Source organism: Xyrauchen texanus, chromosome 31, assembly GCF_025860055.1.
Source record: "Xyrauchen texanus isolate HMW12.3.18 chromosome 31, RBS_HiC_50CHRs, whole genome shotgun sequence".
Lineage (NCBI taxonomy): Eukaryota > Metazoa > Chordata > Actinopteri > Cypriniformes > Catostomidae > Xyrauchen > Xyrauchen texanus.
In genome coordinates this window covers 7,058,590-7,078,994 of record NC_068306.1, presented here as the reverse complement: position 1 = coordinate 7,078,994, position 20,405 = coordinate 7,058,590, and the positions used below count along the sequence as shown (strand labels likewise).

At 41.4% G+C, this 20,405-nt stretch overlaps 1 protein-coding gene across 1 annotated transcript; it reads left to right on the top strand.

The window, feature by feature from the left end:
* Positions 1–17,635: 17,635 nt before the first annotated feature.
* On the top strand, positions 17,636–19,759 carry LOC127625417 (proenkephalin-B-like). The gene is made up of 3 exons (XM_052100702.1): positions 17,636–17,752; positions 18,000–18,137; positions 18,854–19,759. Exons 2-3 carry the CDS (start codon positions 18,012–18,014, stop codon positions 19,487–19,489), a joined length of 762 nt encoding a protein of 253 aa, XP_051956662.1. The 5' UTR covers positions 17,636–17,752; positions 18,000–18,011; the 3' UTR covers positions 19,490–19,759.
* The last annotated feature ends 646 nt before the right edge of the window (positions 19,760–20,405 follow it).

The window sequence follows — 20,405 nt, the reverse complement described above, 5'->3', positions numbered from 1 at the left end:
GCAGATCAAATCATGGCAGTCTGATTTCAACTCATTAAATTCTGCATAACATACCGACACGACTCATGTTTATAAATGACACTGGTGTGCTTCTGAGGATCGTGTAATAGAAAAATAATAGTTTTGGTCGTTATTCTTGAGGCATTTGAGCTGTTTCATTACATTTCTCTTGCGGTAGTTTGACTCACCGGCTAGCTAAGCGAGGATGAACATGGGCCCCTGGACGTTAAGTAATGGACAGAGAACGGACAGCTGGATGCGAAATTAGTGTTTTACAGTTCTGGCATCGAACAAGCCCACTTGACCTCATATGTTATTTTCTTTTTTTAGGTCATTCTGACTGTGAAAGTCTTTATTAGTTGTCTTGACCCCCATCATTCACTCTTTCTGTCTTTACTGTAGGCATTTTCCTCTCGCAACTTTCAGGGTCGCTGTATTCTGTGACTCATGTGTGCTTTACTTCTTTCACTTTCCCTCTTTCTCCTCTTTGTCTGTAATTTTCTTTTACACGATGCACGTCTTATGTCACTTGCGTTGCCATGACAACATGAATGGCAACATTTTTTAACGAGAACAAATGAAATGTGGTGCGTGGGTTATTGTTGTTGTTTTGGAGGGGGGGCGGGGGTTTGTATATTTGTGTGTGTGGGGGGGGGTATGTATTTTTATAATTTCTTTAATTATATTAACTATTTATTTTTCCTTCACCTGTACTTCTTTTCTTTATGACTCATATGTTGTACTTCATACATTGTTGGATCTGTGTAATTTTGTGCATCTTATTGAACGTTTACGTTGAACCTTCTGTTCTTCAAAAACAAACCCCAAAAACATTCACAGTTTTAGTACAATGTCACGACTTTTCAGACGACTCCTTACTCACCTTATGAAAAATGTCCAACTTCTATCAATGTTACATTAACGATCTGGAACAACTTCGCCGTGACGCCATCTGAACCGTTGATTTCTTTCGGGACGCATCAGTTCATATTTAAAAATGGGATGATCCTATATTTCACGGGACGGGCGGCCCAGCGCTATTTCGCATTTAAAAATGGGACGATCCCGTATTTGACGGGACGGGTGGCCCAACGCCATTTCGCATTTAAAAATGGGACGATCCCGTATTTGACGGGACAGGCGGCACGACGCTATTTCACATTTAACCGTAGGCTATTTGACGGGACAGGCGGCACAATGCTATTTCACATATAAAAATGGGACGATCCCGTATTTGACGGGACAGGTGGCGCAGTGCTATTTCGCATTTAAAATGGGACGATCCCGTATTTGACGGGACAGGTGGCCCAACGCTATTTCGCATTTAAAAATGGGACGATCCCGTATTTGACGGGACGGGTGGCCCAACGCCATTTCGCATTTAAAAATGGGACGATCCCGTATTTGACGGGACGGGTGGCCCAACGCCATTTCGCATTTAAAAATGGGACGATCCCGTATTTGACGGGACAGGTGGCACAATGCTATTTCACATTTAAAAATGGGACGATCCCGTATTTTACGGGACAGGTGGCAAGGCTACCCGGAGGTCTATACGTTCTCATAAGATATGCATGGATGTGGAAAATCGTGAGTTATCGGGAGAAATTGTCAATCGAGTGTACAGCGGGTGTACAGAGTGTTGGCAGGTATTCCGGAGACCCTGGCTCAAATCCCGCTCGGAGCGGGCTGAGCAGGACCGGTTACATATATACTCTAAATTTAATAATTCAGATTATTTAAATGCAATACATTATTGTGGCAGACGAAGAAAGCATTGATGGGACAATACAAAAAGTTGCTTTATAATGCAATATATTGTGTCTCATCGTCGCATCATCCACATGAGTAGTGATGGATTACATGTAATCTGCATTACGTAATCAGATTACAAACATCACGTTAATGCCAAACCGATTATTTAAAGAAATTATTTCTTTCCCATGTCTGCATTTTATTATGGTATGATATATCTCCGATAACCCCGCCCCTAAACGGCACGTAATTTGACTGATTGTGATCGATCACTTTACATGTCAGTTATACAGTTTTTCCAGTCAAAGCGGGCCGTTCTTGACCAATTTAAGATGCTATATGGTCCATACCATTGCCGTTATAGTCAACAGTCTGGCGAGACTAGTTCCAAGCAAGCCTGAGTGTGGTTTGTAGTCAGTTTTGCGTTGCCTATACAGCTGGAGTTGCACTTACTGCCCCCTGCTGAAAACAGCTGGTACTTCAATTTTGAATTGCTTCGATGGTAGAAATATTCCTTATTATGGTCCAGGGACATGATTAATTGCTTCATGCATAATGTTTTATCGCACTAAATCAACATGTTAAAGCAACAGTTCAAGTATTTACATGTTTACTCGGTTCAAATTCAATGTAACAGATGGAGAGTGCTGGTAGTAACAGATTGCATGTATTCTGGATTACGTTACATTCAGGGCTGGACTGGTAATCTGGCATACCGGGCATTTTCCTGGTGGGCCGACGCAGTTTGGAGCCGATCAGGGGCAGACTGGCCATCAGGAGAACCGAGCGGGCCGGTGGGTTGTCTGCGAAATGGTCCGAATGGGCCGCGATATGCAGAACAGAACACAAAACTGCACCGTGATATGCAGAAGAGGCCAGTGAACATTTTTTGGGCTTCTTGCTATGTAAAATTCCAGGCCAATTTCTCTTCCCAGTCAAGCCCTGGTTACATTGTTTTATTAGAAATAAAAAAATGCAACAGATTTGATATAATCTTTATAATAATATGGTCAACAAATGTAAGATGTAGTGACAAGTCAACACAGTACTTGCCCGATAGAGATGAGTAAGTGACAGTTCTGTCAGGTGGCCCTTGGCCATCAGGCCTCCTTTATTGTTGAGTCCTGGACTGTCACAGTAGTCAGGGAAGTAACAAATTCTGTATACTTTAATAATTCAGTCTATTAATAAAAGCAATAATGCAACAATAACACTGTATATTAATTACAAATATATCACGGATGCCAGATTCATCAACTTCTGATTTACAGGCTGATATGATTGTCTGTGTGGACAGTCTTGCTCTATAACCTCAAGGGAGCAATAACTCCTGTTGCCCCTCTCTGATGTTGAATCTGTGTTCGTCCATGGAGTCACGGTGAGTGGTGACGGACGCCCCCTTCTGGCTGTAAACAGAAGAACACTCTGTGAAGCCAAGACTGTAAACTGTGTTTAGCAGATGCCAGACTTGTATTAATGTATGACGTTATAAGCATTTTCACCAACATAAAACAATAGCCAGAGTGTATTGTCGGGGGGGGGGGGGGGGGCAATTAAGGGGCGTGAAAGTTTGCCTGGTTTGCAGGCACAAGAGAAATAATTTTTGTTGTTCTGATGTGTGATGATCTGGTCAAATGTTAAATTAAGGAACGCGATCACAACGGGTGCGTTCATGCATTTACGCTGGGGTCTCGAGACGCGTTTTTAAAGGAACAGTTCACCCAAAAATTGAAAACTCAACATTTACTCACCCTCATGCCATCCAAGATGCTGAACACAAACAAAGATTATTTAGAAGAATATTTCAGCTATGGTGGTCCAATGCAACTGAATGGTGACCAGAACTTTGAAGGTCCAAGGCATCAGTAATCCATCACACTCCAGAGGTTAAATCCATATCTTCAGAATTGCTCAAGTTGGTTTTGGGTGAGAACAGACCAAAATGTAATTCCTTGACAGTGGTCTCATTTGGCGATCATGATTTCAAGCGCTATGCACCTGCGTGGCGCACTAGGATGTGTAATCGAGCTTGAGATCATGATTGTGGCTAGAGATTACAATGGCAAGATGTACAATGAAAAAGGAGTTATATTTTGGTCTGTTCTCACCCAAAACAGATTGGAACACTTCAGAAGACATTGATTAAACTACTGGAGTCATAGGGATTACTATTTATTTTACGATGACTTTATGTGATTTTTGGACCTTCTGGTCACCATTCACTTGTATTGTATGGACCAACAGAGCTGACATATTCTTCTAAAAAATTTTGTTTCTGTTAACATACACATCTGGGATGGCATGAGGGTGAGTAAATGATCGGAGCATTTTCATTTTGGGGGTTGGTTGTGGTTGGAGGTTTTGGTTTGTTTGTTTGTTTGTTTGTTTGTTTGTTTGAACACCATAATGTCCCTACTTCCTCACAGATATCACTGAAACAAGTGTCCTGAGGAATCACACACCTCTGTGACAGTCCAAGCTGTAAACATAAAATAAAAGTCAGGACAGCGAACCGTTTTAGCCAATCAGAAAAGCTTTCTGACTGTCAATCACTGTGGGACATGTCTCATTCGGCGGGTTTTTGGACAAAGGCATGTGGTTGAAGTGATTGGGATGTTCTAATTAGTGGGAATAATTCACCCAAAAAAAAGAAGAAGAAAGAAAGTAATAAAGAAAAGAAAATTACAAACAAATTTGACTGCTTCTATGGTGCTTTTATGCTTTTTTGTCTTTTTTTAAGCCTGACGGCCACGATCAATATGAGCTTTCATTGCACTGAAATGAGCTGCATATGCCGATATAATTATTCCGGGTTAAAAACAATTTAAGCTCAATCTGCTTAATGTTGATTAACACAAATAATAATTTTGACTCATCTCTCCTTTTCTATACAAAAAGCAAAAATCTGGGACTTACAATGGAAGTGAATGTGGCCAATTTTCGGACCGTTTAAAGGCATTAATGTAAAGCTTATAATTTTATGAAAACACTTACATTCATGTTTCTCTTAAAATACTTTTATTTGAGCTGTAAAGTTGTTTAAAATCGTCTTTTTTTTTTTGCCCCATTCATTTCCATTGTAAGCGCCTCACTGTAACCCAGACTTTTTTTAAATAAAAGCAGGGACAAGTCGAAATGTATTTTTGTGGTAATCAACATCAAGCCCCAAAATTGTTGATTGAGCTTAATTTGTACTGTACTGAACCCGGATTATTGCTTTAAGATGAATCTTCAAGTTCACCACATGAATACGGGACAATTGAGCATTTTTAGTGCTTCGTTACAGGACGGGGTCCCCCCTCGAGCATACCCGCTCTGAAATATGTGACAACTTTGGTAATACAGCACAGTTGGCAAACGCTAAGTTCTACAGAAAAATAACAGCATAAGTGTTTGGAATGACTTGATGGTGAGTAAATAATGTCAAAAATGTACATTTTAGATAAACTATATCTGAAATTACTGGCTTCAGGATGAAATATTAGCTTGTTGTGCCGTTAGGACACCCATCAAAAGCGCTATGACCATGAAGAGCCTCAAACAGTCAAAAGAAGTGATGAAGTGACTCATAATGTTGATGAATATTGATTGAAGTATAGCAGTGATGCAGGACTGTCACGTTTCATTCACTGACAGTTTTCAACGCCTTCAGGCATTATTGGATGGCTTTGCACCAGGGTCATTTCCTTTGTAATTCGGAGAATGTAAACCAAGTAAAACAATGCGTGCGAGTCATTGTCCCTTGTCATGTTCTCCTAGAACCATGGCCACCCAGACCTGCTGCGCTGGAACAGAAAGCTTTTGTCCTCCATCCGGAAACGTGGAAAAGCTTTCAGCCTCCAAACTGTATACACAGGCTCCATGCTGGTTACGAGACCCACAGAACTCTGTCTTTGAACCCTGCTCTGAGATCAGACCTGCTATTTGTCTCTGTACTTCCAGCATGTCTGGGAACATCTTAGACGCTGATTTGAGATTAGGACCGTAGAGTGGGATCGTGTGAGGATGAGCAGCTGACTTCAATCTGAATTATTTCTCAGCAGTCTTTCTCAAACAAGCTGAAAGGGAAGACTGCTGACTTATATCTCTCTTTAAATAAAGATGAAGAGAGCCAACAGCTTCCAAGATACACTGCAAACAAGTGGGGTGTTCCTAATGAGGGGTGGATGTTTTTCAATTCATCCCTGTTAGACACAAAAGGTCACTATTACTATTGCTCATACTTGGGGATCTGGATGTGAACAAATTGTTATGAACCCCTAATTTTAAGTATTAAACTTTGGTGCATAGGGTGTATGAACCAAACCGGTACTTTGGTCCATGTCTGCAGTAGGGACCAGAATATCATTGAGACTTGGTGGTTTGCTCTTTTGACTTGGGCCAGTAAATAACCACCCAATAAACCACTATTTAGGAACACCCCTGGAAACTGCCAAGGACACCTTAGAAAGTTCATAACTAAATGCTGAAAACCACTCAGAATACCTTAGTAACTGCATAGTAACGCCCTAACCAGGGACGGATTATGACTTGCAAAGGCCCTGGGGTCAATTATCTCCAAGGGCCCCCAAGGGGTTCATTGTTCATGCTCAAAGGTGTTTTCAAGCGGGAGGGGGGGGGGTCACCAAACGAGATCACGCAGCCTTAAAGCCCAGGGCACCCCCGGGCAGTCAAGGGCCCCCTGGTAGTCAAGGGCCCCTGGACACTGGCCCCATTGGCCCGATTGGTAATGCGTCCCTGGCCCTAAACACTCAAAACCTTAGCAACCATATAGCAGCGCCCTAGCATCCTCATAGCAATGGTCTAAAAAACACAATAGCAGTCGTATAGTATGCCCTGGAAACCACTCAAAACACCTTATCAACAGCATAACAACAGTCCAAAAAATTCAGAATTCCTCAGCAACTATATAGCAGTGCCCTAGCAACCACCCACAACACCCTAGCAACTGCATAGCAGCACTCCACAAAACACTCAGCACACCTTAGGATCACAAAACTGCGCCGTGATATTACCACAACACCATTTCCATTTTAGCAACTGCATGGCAACCACCCAGAACACCCTAGCAATTACTTAACAACACTTTACAACACACTCATAACACTTACACAAAAAATATAGTAATGCGCCGATAACCACTCACAACACCATTTCCATTTTAGCAACTGCATGGCAACCACCCAGAACACCCTAGCAACTACTTAACAACACTTTACAACACACTCATAACACTTACACAAAAAATATAGTAATGCGCCGATAACCACTCACAACACCATTTCCATTTTAGCAACTGCATGGCAACCACCCAGAACACCCTAGCAACTACTTAACAACACTTTACAACACACTCATAACACTTACACAAACAATATAGTAATGCCCTGATAACCACTCAGAACACCTTTTTAGTGACTGTATGGCAACCACCCAGAACACACTAGCAACTGCATAACAACACTTTACAACACACTCAGAACACCTTCTTAGTGACTGTATGCAACCACCCAGAACACCCTAGCAACTACTTAACAACACTTTACAACACACTCATAACACTTACACAAACAATATAGTAATGCCCCGATAACCACTCACAGCACCATTTCCATTTTAGCAACTGCATGGCAACCACCCAGAACACCCTAGCAACTGCATAACAACACTTTACAACACACTCAGAACACCCTCTTAGTGACTGTATGCAACCACCCAGAACACCCTAGCAACTGCATAACAACACTTTACAACACACTCAGAACATTTAAACAAACCATGTAGTAATGCCCCGATAACCACTCACAACACCATTTCCATTTTAGCAACTGCATGGCAACCATCCAGAACACCCTAGCAACAACTTAACAACACTCTACAACACACTCAGGTCACCTAAACAAACCACATAGTAATGCCCTGATAACCACTCAGAACACCTTTTTAGTGACTGTATGGCAACAACTCAGAACACCCTAGCAACTGCATGACAACAGTCTGCAACACACTCAGACCACCTTTTTAGTGACTGTATGGCAACCACCCTGAACACACTAGCAACTGCATAACAACACTTTACAACACACTCAGAACACCTAAACAAACCATATAGTAATGCCCCGATAACCACTTGAAAGACCTTTTTAGCGACTGCATGGCAACCACTCCAAAAACCCTAGCAACTGCATAACAACACTTTACAACACACTCAGAACACCTAAACAAATCGTATAGTAATGCCCCAAAACCACTCAGAACACCTTAGCGATTGTATAGCAACCACCCATAACACCCTAGCAAGCTCCTAGCAGCAACACTCTAAAAACCACTCAGAACATATTAGCAACTGCATAATGCCCTGGAAACCACTCGGAACACCTTAGCGAATGTATTGCAACACCCTGGTAACCACAGGGAACACCATAGCAATTGCATAATGCCCTGGAAACCACTCGGAACACCTTAGCGAATGTATTGCAACACCCTGGTAACCACAGGGAACACCATAGCAATTGCATAATGCCCTGGAAACCACTCGGAACACCTTAGCGAATGTATTGCAACACCCTGGTAACCACAGGGAACACCATAGCAATTGCTTAATAAGGTCCTGGAAACCACTTAGAACACCTTAGCAAGCATATAGCAGCTCCCTGGAAACAACCAAAACACCCTAGCAACCACAGAGCAACACTCTGAAGCCCAAGGTATACTTCGGCCTGAGTGTCCACGTACAGGACGCGTGACGCAGTTCTCATCATCAGCAGAGTGCTCAAGCGCTGATTGCACGTAGCCTGATTTTGTTGTAGGCCATCCGCCTCAAGGTTCGACCTGTTCTGTATTATGAGATGCTATTCTGCTCATTACAATTGTACATAGGGGGTAATCTGAGGCCTAGTCCCTGAGTGGATATATTTTAAGATGCCGTTTTCGTGTTGTGGACTGTGAAAACAGATGCTTTGGAAAACGATGACGCATTTTTAGTCATGTGATCTATCCAACCAAAACAAGCAAGATGGTGGCCCGTGTTATAGCGGCGCGTTGTTAAAAAACAAATGTCATTTTGTACAACCATCACATTGCGTTCCTTCAAAGGCGAAGGGAAGTTTACTCGGAAATGGTGTCCGGCGACGGAACACGAGGACAATTGCGTTTCAGACCGTACATGAGGCGGGGATTTTCCACATGCGCATTAACATGATTTATGCGTTTTCATACGTTTCAGTGTGGACGAGCAACTTTTGGAAAACGCTTGAAAATCGATTGGCTGATTCACCTGTACCCCTGCTAATCCCATGAATAAGCGGGGGTACAGGTGTAACTAATAAAGTGGTCAATGAGTGTATTTCAGCTCTGATAAACCTTCATTCAGGGTGTAAGTACAGCGTGGCTGGACATCCTCTGACGCAAAGAGCCTATGATGAATGCGCTGACACTTCTTTCAGCTTGTGTTCAAACGCTTTCGCTCTTCACTTTTTAAAGATATTCTTCAATGAGCTTGTCCATGCAATAACACTGGGGAAAAAAAGCATAAATATAAAGATGCATGACATGTTTCTATGCAAGAGAGATACAGAATAGCCCTCATTTTCAATGGGAATTAGTACAGAAGAAAGCGACCTTGGTCTCCAAAGAGACCGCGGTTGTGCACCATTAGTGACTAAGACAGAATGCAAATCATTTCTTGAGAATTTGTATTGCATTTACATTCATTCATTTGGTAGATGACTTATGGTGAGCATTGCAAATCTTCCTTGACAAAGAATGTATTAATGAACTTGAAATGTGGGAATGTTTAATGAATGTTTTGCAATTTTATGAGAGAATAAAATGCTAAATGGATGAGTGCTTGTCAGTCCATATTGTTGGCCTCCTGGATGTTTACATTAAACACTGTTTTTCTTATTTCATGTTTTTAATAAGAGTCATTTTGTCTCAAGTAAACAGGTTTTAACGGAGTTTCTAGCATATCTGTTTTGGGCTGAGACAGTCATGCGGTAATATGGTCTTAACACTTTCACTCGTTTTCTTTGATGATATGGCTGTGCAGAAATGAAGCATATGAAGCACATCAGGTCAACATTTCTTTTCCATTTATCTGCTAATTCAAAAGCATGCTGCAATTGATGAAAACAAGGCATTAGGCATTTCAAACAGCTTTTATGTTTCAAGTCCATCTCTGAAAAGTATTTTTGGTCCAAATGAATCACGGCAAACATGTTTATCACGTCTCTCTGAGCTTTTAGAAATACATGAATTTACCTAATGCGGTACGTCACGCGGCGCTACGCATTTACCAACCTGTAAAAAGCAACACGTTTTCTCCCTTCACCTGGTAATGCTTCTCAGCGCTTCTCAATTCTTGAGGATGAGTTGAGGGTTATGGGGTGTAATGAGAAGTTCAAAGATGCAACTCCCACTGTAATTATTTATGGCAACAACACAATTGCCTTTGCTGCTATGGTTACGTTCAAACCATATGCTGGAGAAAGTTCAGGTGATTTTCAATCTCGGTGGGCTAAAAATATCTCCCAATTTCTCTTTACATCAGGGGCTCTCTGCTTTCAAAACATCACACACAGCGATACCAACACCTAACCAAGCAAGTATGCTCAGAGATAAACAAGCTTGCATGTAAGCTTTGAGTAATAAGCAAAGCAAAATAGCATAACGACTTCCAGAACGCTTTTGAACAAAACGTGCGCTGTTTAATGCATTAGAGTTTGGTGTTAGCATGTTGCTAAGGTAACGAAGTGATACTCCAATAAGTATCAAAATACATAGCACACACACATATTTGGTAATATAGTTCATTTAATTCACTAGTAGTTTTTTACATTGTTATAATTAACCCTTAAATGCACACCTCGGGTCTTTAGTGTGGAACCTAATTAATCTCATCAATTTTCACGAGCTGTTATTTGTCCAAAAGCTATATGAAATGTGGACTTGTCAGAACACAAAACACGATTTCATTATTCTACTATATGGGACAGAGCCCAGAGAAGTCAGCGGCACTTCTAGGCAGTGCTGATGTATGGCTTCTGCTTTTTTACCAAAGTATCCCCGAGCCCATGTCATGATATCCATTATAGAAGAATCACGGTTTTTAGAACAGTGCAGTCAGAGAGACCGGAGAGCCCACGCATTCAGAAGTGGTCTTCCAGCAGGACAACGCCAATCTATATTCTCCACAGATTACAAGCGGGTGGCTGCGTAATCAGAGTGTGGGTGCTGGACTGGGCTGCCTGGAGTCCTGACCAGTCTCCAATTGAGAATGTGTAGCACATTATGAAGAGCAAAAATGGCAGCTGAAGACCTGCATAATGGATAAATAGGGAAACATTCTGCTTGCTAAACAACAAACTTGCATTCGTGTGCTTCAGTGCCCAAATGCTTAATAAGTGTTATTAGAAGAAATGGTGACGTGAATTACATTTATATTCTCATTACAATGGTACCTGTCAAGGGGTGGGATATATTAGGCGGCAAGTGAGCAGTCAGTTTTTGAATTTCATGTGTTGGAAACAGGAAAAATGGGCAAGCGTAAGGATCGGAGCGACTTTGACAAAGGTCAAATTGTGATGGTTAGACGACTGGGTCAGATCATCTCCACAACGGCAGGTCTTGTGGGGTGTTCCCAGTATGCAGTGGTTAGTACCTACCAAAAGTGGTCCAAGGAAGGACAACCGGCGACAAGGTAATGGGCACCCAAGGCTCATTGATGCATGTGGGGAGCGAAGGGTAGCCCGTCAGGTCAGATCCCACAGAAGAGCTACTGTAGCACTAATTGTTGAAAAACTTAATGCTGGCCATGATAGAAAGGTGTCAGAACACACAGTGCATTACAGCTTGCTGCGTATGGGGCTGCATGTGCCCATGCTCACCCTGTCCACCGCCGAAAGCGCCTACAATGGGCACGTGAGCGTCAGAACTGGACCATGAGCAATGGAAGAAGGTGGCCTGGTCTTATGAATCACATTTCTTTTAGATCATGTGGACGGCCGTGTGCATGTGCGTTGTTTACCTGGGGAAGAGATGGCAGCAGGATGCATCATGGGAAGAAGGCAGGCCGGCGGTGGCAGTGTGATGCTCCGAGCAATGATTTGCTGGGAAACCTTGTGTGCTGGCATTCATGTGGATGTTACTTTGACACGCACCACCTACCTAAAGATTGCTGCAGACCACATACACCCCTTCATGGCAATGGTATTCCCTGATGGCAGTGGCCTCTTTCAGCAGGATAATGCGCCCTGCCACACTGCAAAAATTGCTCAGGAATGGTTTCCATGGAGGTCCCACCTCGCAGTTTTACAGGACTTAAAGGATCTGTTGCTAATGTCTTGGTGCCAGATACCACAGGACACCTTCACAGCTCTTGAGGAGTCCATGTCTTGATGGGTCAAAGCTGGGTCAGGTACAAGGGGGACCTACACAATAATAGGCAGGTGATTTTAATGTTGTGGCTGATTAGTGTATATATATATATATATATATATATATGTGTTGTTGAAGTGCTTCCAATATTGCACAGGGTGAACAGAATTTACAAATCCCTCCTTTTTGTTTTATTAGTATTTTCCATACTGTCCCAAGTTTTACAGAATTGCAGTTGTAAATAGTGTAATAATAATAAATGCTAAAAATAGATCATTTTTAATTGCTTAATTACTAAAAGCATATAGGGTCGTTAGTGACCTGAGATATGTAATCGTGTCGCAATATATATTTGCACTTAAAATGAAGTGGCGTAGTGGTGGTGGCGTAGTGGACTAAAGCACATAACTGGTAAGCAGAAGGTTGCTGGTTCGATCCCCACAGCCACCACCATTGTGTCCTTGAGCAAGGCACTTAACTCCAGGTTGCTCCAGGGGGATTGTCCCTGTAATAAGTGCAGTCATAAGTCACTTTGGATAAAAGCGTATTTCATATCTCCATAAATTTACTTGCACAGGATATTGATTTCATTGTTTATTGCAAGATAAACTTTATTCAAGTACTTTATTCAAACAAAGGACTAAAGCATGATGATTTTCTGTGCAACGATGTTGAATTTTAAGTATCCCATATATTATGATGATGTTTCAGAGATTGACTTGATTTACATTTACCATTGCTATTTAAAATAGTAACGCAAATATAAACTATAGCAAGTTTAACACACTCAAAAAAATATTTTAAGGTTTACGCATTTCAATTCATATCAAAATGACAAAATTGAAACTTTAACAAAATAAAATTATTGTTTTTTTTTTAGCTATCCATCCATCCATCCGTCTTCAACCGCTTATCCGAAGTCGGGTCGCGGGGGCAGCTGCTCCAGCAGGGGGCCCCAAACTTCCCTATCCCGAGCCACATTAACCAGCTCTGACTGGGGGACCCCGAGGCGTTCCCAGGCAAGTGTGGAGATGTAATCTCTCCACCTAATCCTGGGTCTTCCCCGAGGACTCCTCCCAGCTGGACGTGCCTGAAACACCTTCCTAGGGAGGCGCCCAGGGGGCATCCTTACCAGATGCCCAAACCACCTCAACTGACTCCTTTCGACGTTTTCTTTTAGCTATATTAATTTAATTTGGTTAAACTTTACACAATTGAAATGAATGGAATTATGCAATATGTAATCTTTTTTAATGTATTTATTTTTGTATTCAAAGTATTTCTGGCTATTGCCATGCAACTCTTTTTGTTGATACACTTCAGTATCTTTGTAATCAACATTTCTCTTGCTTTGTTCACCGTTTGAATAGATTTTTAAATATTGTAGTAATGCAAAAAAACTAAAACAAAAAGACAGAATGTTAAGGTAATACTGCCTCTTCGTCTTTACAATGAAAGTGAATGATGACCAAAACTGTCAGTTCAGAACATTCTTCCTAACATCTCCTTTTGTGTTCAATGGGAGAAAGTCACACGGGATTGTAACATGTGGGTGAGTAAATGATGACCGAGCTTTCATTCTCGGGTGAACTATTCCTTCATGTGTCAATTCTGGATGTAAAAGAGGATGTCTCCATCGAGAATAACTCAGGATTGAAATGCTTTTGTTTCCAGGTAACTCGGAAGAGTAAACACTGACGACGGAACAGTCGAGTGTATAAAAACAGTGCCACATAGAGAATTGAAGATTGTGTTTGAACAGGCCCCAGCATTAGATTAATTATTTATTTAGGACGTATTCCTCACAACAGAGCACAAGACGGCTCCGTCCAGACCCCCTCCTTCTTTGCTTTGCCTGTAAGAATGTTCTGACTTTCTTGCTTTGACACATCTTTAAATGCCAGGACTAGATTACCACAAGCAGTAATGGTTTAATTGTTACATTTCGAGAATATATAGGACTAGACGATATATGTATTGCTCATAATACAGTGTGTGTGTGTGTAACTATGACATAGCACATGTAAATCTCTGAGATGTCTGCTTAAGAGCATTTCATCTGGAAAACATCACAATCTAATTAACATCTGCTAAACATCTTAAAAAGATCAGATTTACAAACCTTTTTAGTCTGTTTTGGAAACCCCTTGTGTAGAGTTTGTGAAGACGTACAGATTAAGTTCATTTTCGGCTCATTGAACTTCTCCTTGGAGGGGTGAAGGTTGATCTGTGAGTAGCGGCCAGAATGAATTGTTGGCAACTTGCAGGGAGATCGACGTGTCCGAGCTCAAGAGACTAACACACATTATACTCCAAGGTGATGTTGCTTAGAAACAACCATTTATGCACTGAACATCACTGACAACTGTTTTTCTCATTGTACGGTGAGACATTATACCAGATACCTTCCTACTGAGGTGTTGGCATATAAATATGTGCTTGTTGTGCCCTTTAATATTCCTTTCCAACAACACTACTGAAACAAACGTGCACAATAGAAATGCTCACAAACATTTGAATTGCTTTAATATTTATAATGGGAATTGTATTGGTTTAATGGAAGCTAGATTGGTTCATGTGGGTCTCTAAAGGTAATGTGCTGGCTTCTGTCAGAGGCATATCTTGTGGATACCAATAGGGATCGATACATATTTGTAATTTAAACCAATACAAACTATTAAATACACAAAACACAATGCAAAAACTTTTGCTAATGGTTTTAATGGTTGATGCTTTGCAATAGCAGAGACTATTTAGCAGAGATGGGCCACTTCTATCAAAACGAATGGGAGAAATTGGAACGGTCAACGGATGTAGAAAAGGAAGTTCCACCTTACAGGTAAAAGAGCCAATCGCCTTTTAGATCCAGACATCGCCTGTTAATCAACTCCAGAATGTGCATGTGCATTGGCGATTTTTGGCATAATCTGAGGTAAAGAAGCGCAATTTATGATATCAGTGTTGTCAGATTTCACTGATGTTTTGAAATATGGTCTTTGATCATAATCTTTACCAACCGTTTTGGAGAAAATAGCTGCCCGAGTGCGTTCCAAAGATGGCCGCCAAGTGGACTGACTTGCTAAAAAAGACTTTGGTAATAGTAACTGTATGTAGTTGATAATCACATTTTTCATGTATTTTTTTAACTAGGGAATTTTCCACAATCATTTCAGCTTGAACCGGTGAACGCACACACTCCATTCGTGCTTTGTTTTTCAGATAATTTAAGGTCTCCTCAGTATCTTTTTATCTTTGTCATTTTGGACTGACACCTAGTGGTGTGGATGCAGCATCATTCAAAATCAATAGATTTCAGTCATTGATGCCATTGTAATAATATACTATTCTCAGTCAGCTATGATTAATTTAATCCATGAGTGAAAGGGTCTAATTACTGGGCGGTTATTGATATTAATGCTGCGTTCCCGTCGTGTCGGAATTACTGTGTTACAAGATGGCAACTCAGAGGTTCTGCATTCGGCAGACACTTTTATCCAAAGCGACTTACAGTGCACTTATTATAGGGACAATCCCCCCCCGGAGCAACCTGGAGTTAAGTGCCTTGCTCAAGGACACAATGGTGGAGGCTGTGGGGATCGAACCAGCAACCTTCTGATTACCAGTTATGTGCTTTAGCCCACTACGCCACCACCACCAAACCACTTGGAGCCATTCACGTCCTGGGAATTTGGAAATTATCCATTTCTATGACAACACAACGGCTTTGTTGAGATTCTGAGATTCCAACTAATTACGTGTTCTACGAAGACGTGAACGCTTTTAGTTGGAAAAAGTCGGAATCTCTTAATTATGGTAATTCCTACATGTCGTGAATACACCATAAGCAAGTAGTATTTGGTTGGTCATGTGATTCTAACATGGCAGCCCCCGTGATGGGGACCCTCTCCATGTAGATTTAAACAGATTTTTTAAGGTTACTGATATATCTGGAGTCTTCATCTCATGTGAGAGCTCATTATTTTATATGTATGTTTCAAAATTATACATTATTTATTTTGATGACAGAAATCGCATTCAAATGAATGGTAACTATAGCGATATGCCGTTCGAGCACTTGTGTCGAGATATCGGACGATATGTCGATGAAACATAAGATATATATTGTTTAAAAACTAGCGTTTGTCTCAAAGATTGTTGACATTTGACTAACTGTGGTCAGACGCCAAATTGAGGACAACTTTTGTAAAACTTCATTTAAAACATGAGAGCAAATTCACCTAAAGTGCCAACTTTGCTGTCTATAATGTGCTTAAATATCTGCATTATTTTAAATAGGCCTAAGTCATATCCTTCCTAACATTACACATGTCCGCGGTTACTGAACATATCCTTCCTCGAAAGCCCCATTACATGCACATTGAATTTTGGAGTTCCAGAAACTTTTGGCATGGTGGACGTGTGCAATGGAAACGTGTACAACATCCATTAGTGGTTAATGGACAGGCAGAGGCTCCATTTTTGTAACAGAAGTCTGGGCCTTGTTGGCATCAGGTGGATTGAGTACGTTGAGATCTGGCACTGCAATCTTTTACAAAGGACTTACTGAAAAGTTCAAGCAGGCTACTAAAGGATATGACTGAATAGTAAAGAAAAAAAAGATGCATTCTTTGAAAAGAGGCAACAGAATCCTGCCTTGACCTAACTCGACGATTTAAGACCACAATTTGCTCATGGCACATCACTCCTCTTCGAAGTGGGAGTGTTTTAAATGGTATGAAAGCCTATGAGCTTGTCATCAAAGTAGAGGTAGAGTAGAGTAGAGTTGAGACTCCAACTCTACAATTCTTTATTCTTGTAGGCCTCATAAATATTGAAGAATGGGGGGTACATCGTCTGTGTTCCACAACTGCTTTCGGGTCCTTGAATTACGTATAACGTGCAAGTGATGGCAGCTGGTGCCCTCTGGTGCCCCCCAGCGTATAGGGAGCGACGGTACTGAATATTTTACTGGATATGACTATGTATTTTGTTTTATGCTTTATTTGACAGGGGTAGTGCCAGAAGGGTGGCACGGGGTGGCAGCTGCCACCTTAAAAATTAGCTTTGTTACCCCACTTGCCACCCCAACTCGGGCTGTCCTGGAGACAGCATGGTCCATAACACCCCCCTCCCCACCACCACCACTTCAGATGTACTGGATGCCACCCCTTACTCAACTGTTGCCACCCTTTTGCCACCCCTGGCAAAGAAATCCTGGACACACCCCTGCTGCTTGATTTATTTTATCATTTAACTCTTGTAAAAGAGATTTTATCTCAATGAGTTTTAATCCTGGTTAAATAAATGTTACTGACAAAACTGCGTTGACACTGAATCCTCTTTTTTTTGTTGTTGTTTTGTAGGGCACCATCCTCGCGTGGGCGGGATCAATCAATCCATCAATCAACTGGATCGTTGTTCTCATTGGTCAGATGAAAGTTCGTTCAGATGACTGCGTGGGCTGCTTGAATAAAAGAATGGAGAGTGCGTTGAATCGGAAGAAGAGCAAACCGTGGATGGATAAAGAGTGAATCTATCAAAGAACCGAAAGAAAAAAAGTTTCAGCCAGTTTCCCCAAGTGACTGACGCTTGGAGAACAAGCAAGCTCTGTTCAAACAAGGTAATGGACTAAATGTCGTGCAATATGTTTGCTAAAGCTTTTGGATAGTAGATACCCAATAGTAGAAAAAAAGAAGAAGATAATTAAACAAACATGCCTAAATCTGGATGAGTAAGGCACTTTCAGTGTAATTAATGGACTGGTGTAGAACTTCAAACACGCCAGACAGTTTCAAATGGGTTAAAAGGATTCGTGTAGGCTACTTATAGCCTGCGATGCTTGTTTGTATTCTTCTCTTGTACCTCAGGAATCACTATAGATGATGGAGTGGTCCGTTTTGGTGTTGATGCTGAGCTTGCCAACCTTGAGTCAGGCAGATTGCTCAGCGCAGTGTCTGAGATGCGCGCAACAGATTTCAGACGTGAACTCTGCAGTCAGCCGCTTGGTAAGATCGCTCTCAAGTTTCTGTATTTTTGTTTTGCATGAGCTTACCATTCAAACCATTCAAGTAAATGTAATAAATGAGCATGTCAAATGATGCAAATGACTTTAAAAGAAAATAAAATAGAGAATTTTTTTTTTCTGAATGAAAAATATCAATATTAATTATTTAAAAAATAAACAAATCGTCATGTTCTTTTGTCATTTGCACAAAAAATAAATAAATAATAATAATAATAATACAATAAAAATAAATAAAAAAAATCGTCCATCTCTTTTTTGCGCGGTTTCAGCACCACGGAGAGCGCAAGAGCGCGCGGGAAAATAGCGCGCCCAATTACAGATTGTAATGTTGTAGAAGTGGCACGTGAAAATATCAGAAATGCCTTTTAATACAAATAAAAACAAAACAAAAAAACATCTGCTATGCATGAAGGTTCTTTGAAGCATTTTAGATCCTTTTACCAAGAAATATTTTTGGATCCCCCCCAAAAAACAACCAAACGAGAGGGTTCTTGATTGAGAACCTATAGGCTGTAACTATCCCGATGGCAATACAACTAGTAGCTAGACATAGATGTTTTTTTTTTCCTACTTCAAAAGTTAAAAATGCATCCTATAGCATCCGGCAATCAACCCTTATTGATAGGCCTATTATTAAAACCTTTATTTTTTTAAGAGTGCATGGAGTCAAGTTAAACTTGCTTTCTTTTTTTCCAGACCTGTGAATGTGAAGGAGCCGTCCCATCTACTAGATCCCTAGAAAGATGCGAGAAGGCATTACAGGAGCTTTCAAATGAATTGTCGGACCTCAACGCCGATGTTGACCGAGAGCGAAGCGCGTTAAACGCGGACGAGCTCCAAGAGCCGGCGGCATCCAACCTCGTCAAACGATACGGGGGATTCATAAAGAGGATCGATAAGAATAAAAATAAAAATAAACTATTCGCCTCACCCTGGAAGGAGAACGCCGTCCTTAAAGGATTGTTCGCGAAGAAATACGGAGATTTGCTCCCGAAAATGGGCGCGCGAGACGTCCCGTCGATAACGGAAGACGAGGAGGGGGAAGATGTCTCGGATGAAAATGAAACGGGAGTTTACGACAACGATCTTCCTTTAAACGAAGTCAAACGTTACGGGGGTTTTCTTCGGAAATTCGGGCCAAAGACACGCGACCTCGGGGATGACAACAGCGGGCAGATGTTGCAGAAAAGATACGGCGGTTTCATGCGAAGAATTCGCCCGAAGTTGAGGTGGGACAACCAAAAGCGATATGGCGGCTTTTTACGTCGCCATTTTAAAATTTCCGCGCGCTCTGCCGAGGAACCCTCATCTTACGAGGACTACGGGTTATAGGTTACTGACTCAGTTCGCCAATGCATTCCAGTTTTTTCTTCACTAATGTCGTGTTTTCATCCGTGTTGAGGCTGTTTAACTATCCCAATCTGGCTGCTAACATCTGGAAGCATCAATCACGAATATCGTGCATCAATCATGCCTACAGGACGTTTTCAGTGACCAACCACTTGTTGTTTCCCGTTGACATACCCCAATGTAAACCAACAATACATAGCCTATTGCAGACAATGCATGTTTAAAATGACCAATAAAGGGCAAGAACTTTACCTGCTGAAATTGCACTGGAAATATGTTTTGTGTGACTTTTCTTGGAGTTTCTAATTTCCCCAGGTAGCACACATGCATCTCTGAGATGTCTGTTTTAGAGGGGTTCATCTAATGCATGCTTGGGCGTAGAATAAGGTGGGGGACGCGGGGGAGACGTGTCCCCCTCACTTTCAATAAACCCAAAGTTTGTCACAGGGCAAATGTGTTTACGCTGTGTCTTTCACACAGCAAATGTCTAAATGCACAAGTTTAAATTCACTGGTCACTCATGCCATTAATTCAATTCAATTTGAATCGATCAAGAGCCTTAAATAATGGGATAGTCTTGGGATAACCCCCTCACTTTTTAAATACCCCTTACGCCCCTGTTCTAATAAACATCTGCCAAGCATCTTAAAATGCTTTAAGCTAATCTACTGAGGAACAATCGCAGGACCTGCTCCGACACTGGACAGACAGTCCATAATAGTCTTGTTGGATAAACAGCACCATCTGTTGGTCAAACCCAGAATTACAAGTTAATTTCCTCTGCAGATTAAAAGCTGCTTTTCCTTTTAATAATTCTGTCCGTCAAAGTGTTGAAGACACACAGCTACAGATCCAAAAACATGAGAGGGTTTATGAGTCCTCTTCTATGTTGGTTATT

Excerpts from the sequence above, each read along its gene's own strand:
- LOC127625417 (XM_052100702.1), top strand. The coding sequence starts at position 18,012 with ATGATGGAGTGGTCCGTTTTGGTGTTGATGCTGAGCTTGCCAACCTTG. Across the intron at positions 18,138-18,853 it reads ACTCTGCAGTCAGCCGCTTG|ACCTGTGAATGTGAAGGAGC; the intron begins GTAAGATCGCTC and ends CTTTTTTTCCAG.